This window comes from Theropithecus gelada, chromosome X (genome assembly GCF_003255815.1).
Source record: "Theropithecus gelada isolate Dixy chromosome X, Tgel_1.0, whole genome shotgun sequence".
In the NCBI taxonomy this organism is placed as follows: domain Eukaryota; kingdom Metazoa; phylum Chordata; class Mammalia; order Primates; family Cercopithecidae; genus Theropithecus; species Theropithecus gelada.
This window is the reverse complement of record NC_037689.1, coordinates 10,288,926-10,297,367: the sequence shown is the minus strand read 5'-3', so window position 1 is coordinate 10,297,367 and position 8,442 is coordinate 10,288,926. Positions and strand designations below refer to the sequence as shown.

Sequence of the window (8,442 nt, the reverse complement as noted above, 5' to 3'; positions counted from 1 at the left end):
GAAAAGCCCAGTGAAGTCATGAAACCATATCTGCTATTTTCATTTATCTTGGTTTCAGCTTCTTTTGCTTGTCTGGACACTACAGTCCCTGGGAGCCTAAGTTGAGCGGGGTTCAAGAATCCCCAGTGTGGGCAGGGAGGGTGGAAGAGGGCCTCCAGTGCCCAAGAGGTGCCCCACAAGCATGGGACCCGGCCCCTCCCCTGGACCGCCCCACCCACTGGGGCACCAGCCACTCCCTGGGGAGGAGGGAGGAGGGAGAAGGGAGGGAGGGAGGGAGGGAGGAAGGGAGCCTCAAAGGCCAAGGCCAGCCAGGACACCCCCTGGGATCACACTGAGCTTGCCACATCCCCAAGGCGGCTGAACCCTCTGCAACAACCAGCCCAGGTCAGTCTCAGCCCCCACTGAGCTCCCACCAAGGCAACCCTGGGCCTGCTACCCCTACCTTTATGGCTACCCATCCCTCAGCTTGCTCCAGGCTCCCCAACCCACGGCTGGTCCCCAAAGTGTCAGCCAGCCCTGAATCCCTTTACAGCTCCTCAGACCCATCTGTCTTTCCAACTCCCATTTCTACCCCAAATCTACCCCCTAAACCCCACCTCTTTCTGCCCTCCCATCCATTCCGTCCAAGATATCTATATCCTCTGGATCCTTTCACTTTGCTCCCTATACCCCTAGGTCTGTCTCCCCTAAACACTAACTCTGCCTCTCAAAACATGACTTTATCCCCTGAAATCCTTTCCCTGTCCCATATCTGATTTCCACTCACCCACACTTGTCTCTGTCTCCCTGACTTCTCCTCCAAACCTCACTTTTCTGCTCCCAAACCCCTTATCCGCTCTATAACACCTTGTCTTTGCCCCACTCTCTCTGAGCCCCCAAACCTGTCTCTGATCTGCCAAACCCTAGCTCCATCCTCTTACCCCATCTCTCCCTCTCAAACCCACTCTTTGTTCCCAATGACTTCTCTCTGATCTCCCCAAACCATTTCTCTCTCCCAACTCCCTGCCTACTCAGTAAAATATCTTTGTCACTCCAAATACCAAGTCGACTCCCCAAAATCTGTTCTGCCGCATGAACCCTCATGTCTGCCTTCCCAAAACCCTATCTCAGCCCTAAAACACATCTCTTTGTCTCCCTCAATCTCTCCAGCTCCAAGTCTTTCTCTACTCCAATTCTATCTTGGCTTCTCAAACTCCCCTTTAATCACTAGCCACATTTCTGTCTCCAAACAGATCTTTCACTCCTAAACTCCATCTCTCCTCCAGAAAAACCCTTGAACTCCCCAGATTTTTCTATGACCCTCAGAATCTGACTCCCACACTACTTCTCAACTTTATTTCTGACTCTCAAACTTCGCCTCTGATCCCCCAACCTCGTCTGTTTTCACAACCTATTCCTGAGCCCAAAATGTGTCCCTGAACTTCCAAGCTTGTCTCTGCTCCATAAACCCCCATATCTGCCTTCCCCCAAACTCCATGGCTACACCCCAAACCTCTCTCTGACTTAACCCCATATCTGACCCTCAAACTCCACCTCTATCTCCCCGCAAGCCCCGTATCTGCTCCCTAGACCTTATATCTGCTCCTTTCAGCCCCGTGAGACCCTCCCTTGAGGGCTAAGATTGGAATGTTACCTGGGGTGAGGGGCTGGGGCCGAGGGAGAGTGGAGGGTGCCGGCTGCTGCCTGCTGCCACCGTTGGGGCAACACTTACTCTAGTGGGGCAGCTGATAAGGAGCTTTCATATCCCCCAGCCTCGAGATAAACTTTATCTCTGTCCGGAGAGTGATAACTGGGGGTGAGGGGGCTGGGCCCCTGCCATGGGAGGGGTGGGCAGCCCTGGACTCACCAAGGTGTGAAGTGCAGGGGTTGGGGGCAGTGGGGCTAGAGGGAGATCATGGTGTGTAAGGTGGGGTTGAGGGGATGAGGGAATAGTAGGTGAAAGAAAGAGAGCAGGAGACACACAATGAGACAGGGACGGGAAGGAGAAACAGAGGGAGAGATGGGAAGAGAGAGACAGAGACACAGAGACAAAGAGCAAGAGACAAAAGAGACAGAAAGAGAAAGGAAAAACAGAGAGAGAGAAACTTAATGAGTAAGAGACAGAGACAGACAAACGGCCGGAGAAAAAGAAAAAAAGACCCAGGAGCAGAAAAGGAGATAGAAATGCAGAGATACCCGCAGGTAGCACTGTGAAGAGACAGAGACTAACACAGAATTAGAGACAGAGAGGAAAGAGATAGAGACCAAGATGGGGAAGCAAGACACTCTCTTCAGAGAGCAACAGCAGGCACCCTGGGGCTGTGAAGGTGTTGGTGGTGGGCACACTTGTGGCCCATCTCTTTCCTAGCACAATCCCCAAGCCTGGGCCTGCCCCTTAGCCTGTCTATACCATGGGTCATGTAAGCAGGGGTGAAGGGCAGTTTGAAGACAGCCTTCTAGTCTAGCCCTGTCACTCCACCCTACAGACACAGAAAAAAAGAGCAGGCCAGCACAGTAGGGCCAGGGCCAGCATTCCAGGCTCCTTATCCCGAGCTGCATGTGGCTGGGTATGGTTAGGGGTATGAGACTACTACGAGGCACATGGACATAAGGTCAGAGGACCCAAAGAGAGGGAAACAGAGGGAAGAGACAAACAAGCGGGAAGAATGGGAGACATGCAGAGATGTTCAGAGAGATAGAGGAAAGGGAGAAAGCAAGAGTAACAGAGAGAGCCAGAGAGAGAAACATGGAAAGACAGAAAACAAGACCGAAAATCATCAAACATTTATAAAAGCACAGAAAGAGGCCGGGCGCGGTGGCTCACGCCTATAATCTCAGCACTTTGGGAGGCCAAGGTGGGCAGATCACTTGAGGTCAGGAGTTCAAGACCAGCCTGGCCAACATGGCAAAACCCCATCTCTACTAAAAATACAAAAATTAGCTGGGTGTGGTGGCACGTGCCTGTAATCCCAGCTACTAGGGAGGCTGAGGCATGAGAATCACTTGAACCTGGGAGGCTGAGGTTGCAGTGAGCCAAGATCGCACCACTGCACGCCAGCCTGGGTGACAGAGTGAGATTCTGTCTTAAAAAAAAAAAAAAGCACAAAAGGAGAAGACAAGACAAGCTATATCATAGAAACACAGAAAGCTGGGGGAGCTACAGAGTCAGACTTGAGAGGAAACAGAGTCAGGGGAAAGAGCCCTGGGGGACAGAGAGGTGGAGAGCTAGATGACAGAGACACACACAAGGCAAAACAGAGGCAAAGGGCCATCCCACAAGTCTCAGCTCAGCTGCAGCCCATCACCACCCCCAATACAGCAGATGGGGAAACTGAGGCCTGGGAACTGAAAGAGCCTGAAAGCAGAACTATGGTGGGCCTCCCAAGGGGAAAGGGTACCGGTAGAGGTACCTCCCACCTGTCACCCTCTTCAGAGGAAGTCAGTGGCCTTGGGGTGATTTCAAAAGTTGGGCGGGGAAGGCAGAGATAAGCAGTGGGGGGTACTGACCCCCCCACACCAAGAATTACGGAGGAACTAAGGGGGCCTTCTGTCTGTAGATGCAACGGAGGTGGAGGGAGGAGGGAGTCAAGCCCGGAAACCATGGGGTTTCTGAGAAAGTTAGAGGGCAAGATACAACAGATAGGGATGAAGTTGGGGAGCAGAGGATGGTGAACCCCAAAGTCCTGGGGGAAGTGACCAAGAGGCTCAAGGGACTCTGGTCCTGCACCCCATCCCACCTTCACCCAGACTCTTCTAGAGGGGGAGGGAAGAAAGGATGGGGGGATGGGGAGAATAAGAGGAAGTGGAGGAGGGGAGGAGAGGAGATGGGGAAAGGGAGAAAAAGATGAACAGAAAAGGGAGAGAGGAGAAGGATGAAGAAAATGGAGGGGAGGAGAAAATGAGTAGTAGGAGAAAGGAGTGGAGAGTAGATGTAGACAGGTGAAGAGAGGCCGAACATGGTGACTCATACCTGTAATCCCAGTACTTTGGGAGGCTGAGGTGGGAAGATCACTTGAGGCCAGGAGTTCAAGACCAGCCTGGGCAACATAGTTATACCGCATCTCTACAAAAAAAAACAAAAACTAGCCAGGCGTGGTGACATACACCTGTAGTTCCAGTTACTCAGGAGGCTGAGACAGGAGGATCACTTGCGTCTGGGAGGCAGTGGGTGTAGTGAGCTGAGATCATGCCACTGCACTCCAGCCTGGCAACAGAGGAGACCCTGCCTCAAAAAAAAAAAAAGTGGTGTGTGCGGATGGGGGACAGGGAGATAAGGTGTGTGAGGAAGATATAAAAGGAGAATGAAGACAAAAAGAGGAGGACAAGGAAGAGGGGAAACAGGAAAGGAAAAGGAGGAGGTCAATGAGGAAAAGAAGAAGGTAGAGAAGAAAAAGGAAGTAGGAGAGGAGAATGAGAAAAGAGTGGAAAGAGAAGGAAGTGGGGAAGAGGGGGACAAAGAAGAGATGGGAAGAAGAGAGATGGGAGAAAGAGGGGGAAAAGGGAAGAGGGGGAGGAAGAGAATGGAAGGAAGAAGGGAGAGGTAGGAGCAGATGAAAGTGGAGGAAGAGCGAGAGGAGGGAGGAGAGGAAAGACAAACGGGGCAAGATAGGGAGAATGAGGAGGAAGATGAAAGGAGAGGCACACAGGAGTGGAAGGGGGAGATGCAGGAGGAAAGAGAGGAGAGGGAGGAAGAGAAGGAGGGGAAGGAGAAGGGAGACTAAGGTGAGGAGGAGGAGGGGAATGGGAGGTGGGAAGGAGGAATATGGAAACTGAGGTGATGGAGTGGGAGGAGGGGGAAGGAGGGAAGAGGAGCAGGTGAAAGGAGGTGAAGGACAGAGGATTTCTGTGTCTGAGGACCCCTTCTGTCTTCGCAGGTTAACCCCCAGAGGCTCCATGGAGTTCCCTGGCCTGGGGACCCTGGGGACCTCAGAGCCCCTCCCCCAGTTTGTGGATCCTGCTCTGGTGTCCTCCACGCCAGAATCAGGGGTTTTCTTCCCCTCTGGGCCTGAGGGCTTGGATGCAGCAGCTTCCTCCACCGCCCCAAGCACAGCCACCGCTGCAGCTGCAGCGCTGGCCTACTACAGGGACGCTGAGGCCTACAGACACTCTCCAGGTAACTCCATTGGGTGGCTGTCTTGGCATTGGCTGAGTGCTGTTGGGGTTGCCATGGAGATCCTTGGCTAGGTCAGAGTACCACTGTGAGGATATCTCAGAAAAGGCTGGAAGCTTCTCAAATGGATGTGCCGACCACTTTCCCTAGTTAAGGGCAGACCGGGGAATCCCAATGCTCCTCAACCTGCCACATTGGGGCGACCACACTGAAAGGCAATATTGGCAGTATGTGGTGGTTGCCCTAGTTGTCGAGTGATCTGTGGAGCTCCAAATCCCAACAGTCATCCTCAAAAGCCCACTTGGAAATGGTCATAGGTTATTGCAGAGGCCACACTGACCAGTGGGTGTCAGGATCCAGGAAGCATCCAATGGCCAGCAGCTGTTCTGGCAGCCTGTGGAAAAGCTGGGAACTTGGCCACCATGTTGGGGGTGCCGGGAACCACTGCACCCTGACATGGGCTGACCCTAGACTGATTTTGCCTCTTCTTTCCTCTGTCCCTACCTGCCCCCCAACAGTCTTTCAGGTGTACCCATTGCTCAACTGTATGGAGGGGATCCCAGGGGGCTCACCATATGCCAGCTGGGCCTACGGCAAGACGGGGCTCTACCCTGCCTCAACTGTGTGTCCCACCCGCGAGGACTCCCCTCCCCAGGCCGCGGAAGATCCAGATGGAAAAGGCAGCACCAGCTTCCTGGAGACTTTGAAGACAGAGCGGCTGAGCCCAGACCTCTTGACCCTGGGGCCTGCACTGCCTTCATCACTCCCTGTCCCCAATAGTGCTTATGGGGGCCCTGACTTTTCCAGTACCTTCTTTTCTCCCACCGGGAGCCCCCTCAGTTCAGCAGCTTATTCCTCTCCCAAGCTTCGTGGAACTCTGCCCCTGCCTCCCTGTGGTGAGGAACTCAAAAAAGGACAGGGAAGTTGAGGTGGGAAGGGTGGCTCAAAGTAAAGCTGAGCTAAGCCTAGCTCCCTCTTCTCCTCTTCACCCCACCAGAGGCCAGGGAGTGTGTCAACTGCGGAGCAACAGCCACTCCACTGTGGCGGAGGGACAGGACAGGCCACTATCTATGCAATGCCTGTGGCCTCTATCACAAGATGAATGGGCAGAATAGGCCCCTCATCCGGCCCAAGAAGCGCCTGGTAAGACCACAGACCTGCTTCACCATATACACAGGAACCCCTGTCCTCATCCTGTACAAGCAGCCACCTCTTCTCATTGTATAGGAACACTGTTCTCATGCTTACAGGAAGCTACTGCAGGCCACCCTGTACAGGAACCCCTGTCCCAATATCACATGGAAACCTTTGCCTTCATCCTACACAGGAAAATTTCATTCCGTATGGAAATCCTTGCCCTCACCCTACATAAGAACTCTTGCCCTTTCCCTGTACAGGAACCCAGATCTATAGAAGCTCCTAACCTCAACCTACCCTTATAGGCTTCAAACAGAAACCTTTGTCCTCACCCTGTACACCAGTGTTTTCGTCCTTGGCTTCACACTGGAATCACCCCAGGTCCCTTCTCCCAGATGTGCTGATGGAATTGGACTGGGGTGCTGCCTGGGCATCAGGATATTTTAGCTCCCCAAGTGATTCTGATACGCAGCCAAAGCTGAGAACCACCAATGTAGTCCCCCATAGAATACAGAACAAAAGAACCTTATACCAGACAGGAACCCCTGTACTGGCCCCATACAGAATCCTCAGGCATCACCTTGTACACAAAGCCCTGCCTTCAACCTGACCCTCAATTCTTGGGTCCTCCTGACATCCCCTGTGAGCCTCTTACCCCCACTTCCACATCCCCAGGGCACTGATCTCACATCCTGTTGTCCCCTAGATTGTCAGCAAACGGGCAGGTACTCAGTGCACCAACTGCCAGACGACCACCACGACACTGTGGCGGAGAAATGCCAGCGGGGACCCCGTGTGCAATGCCTGCGGCCTCTACTACAAGCTACACCAGGTGACACCCTGCCCCTTGGAGCCACCCCTCTGCTTTCCCTGTCTTCATGCCACACTGCCCCAGACTCTGTTCCTGTTCCACCTTCTCTCTTTCCCCACAACCCTCTTTCTTCTTTCCCCTTCCTCCTTTCCCTCCTTCCTCCCCCTTCCCTCATCTCTTCTACTTTCCCCCTTCTCTGTTATTACCCTCCCTCCTTCCTTCTCCATTCCCTCCTCCTCCACCCTCCTCCCTCCTCTCCTCTCCCCTACTTCCAGGCATCAGTTAATGTCCACCCCCCTGTCCTAGACCTTGGGCAGCTCCTATCAGCCTTGGAGGCTTTCCCAAGCTCAGGGTTTCACAACCTCAGGATTCCTTAAGACAATCTCTGCACCCCAAAATTATCTTACCCTGAAGGAAGTGGGGTAGAGAGGGTGTCCCTGGTTGAGACACAGAGATGCAAAGGTCTGGAGTTGGGGACACCCGCAGCCTCCCTTTTGGCAGGTGAACCGGCCACTGACCATGCGGAAGGATGGTATTCAGACTCGAAACCGCAAGGCATCTGGAAAAGGGAAAAAGAAACGGGGCTCCAGTCTGGGAGGCACAGGAGCAGCCGAAGGACCAGCTGGTGGCTTTATGGTGGTGGCTGGGGGCAGTGGTAGCGGGAATTGTGGGGAGGTGGCTTCAGGCCTGACACTGGGCCCCCCAGGTACTGCCCATCTCTACCAAGGCCTGGGCCCTGTGGTGCTGTCAGGGCCTGTTAGCCACCTCATGCCTTTCCCTGGACCCCTGCTGGGCTCACCCACAGGCTCCTTCCCCACAGGCCCCATGCCCCCCACCACCAGCGCTACTGTGGTGGCTCCACTCAGCTCGTGAGGGCACAGAGCACGGCCTCCAGAGGAGGGGTGGTGTCCTCCTCCTCTTGTAGCCAGCTGTCTGGACAACCCAAGTCTCTGGGCCCTAGGCACCCCATGGCCTGAACCTTCAAAGCTTTTGTAAAATAAAACCATCAAAGTCCTGAAATTGGGGGTGTGTCTGTGTGTGGCTGGACAGTAGAGCCAGGTGGAGTGTGTAGCAATGCCTGTGGCTTTCTGATGACAGTGCCTGCCTGCAACGTGTGACCATGTGAGGCTGGCTGAGGCGGCACATGTGACACTTTGTGACCAAGGTTTATGTTGTGTGATTGGAACAGTCTATGTGAAGCTTTTTGTGAAATGTCCAGGTGGTTCCATATGTCATGGTAAGAGGCCATGCAGGGCCTGCTGACGTTGGGGGTGGTGCCGTGTGACTGTATGAGCATACTGGAAGTGTGTGTGATGGAGCAGGTGATAAGGAGGTGTGCAGGACTGTGGTCGTGCGGCTGGGCACAACGCTGGGGGACCTTTGAGACAGCAGGACAGCATACATG

At 53.8% G+C, this 8,442-nt stretch overlaps 1 protein-coding gene across 1 annotated transcript; it reads left to right on the top strand.

Moving 5' to 3' along the window:
* Window positions 1-292: 292 nt before the first annotated feature.
* On the top strand, window positions 293-8,057 carry GATA1 (GATA binding protein 1). Its single transcript, XM_025373023.1, has 6 exons — window positions 293-384; window positions 4,854-5,092; window positions 5,608-5,985; window positions 6,087-6,232; window positions 6,933-7,058; window positions 7,539-8,057. The coding sequence occupies exons 2-6, from the start codon at window positions 4,873-4,875 to the stop codon at window positions 7,908-7,910; spliced, it is 1,242 nt and encodes a 413-aa protein (XP_025228808.1). The 5' UTR covers window positions 293-384; window positions 4,854-4,872; the 3' UTR covers window positions 7,911-8,057.
* Window positions 8,058-8,442: the final 385 nt, after the last annotated feature.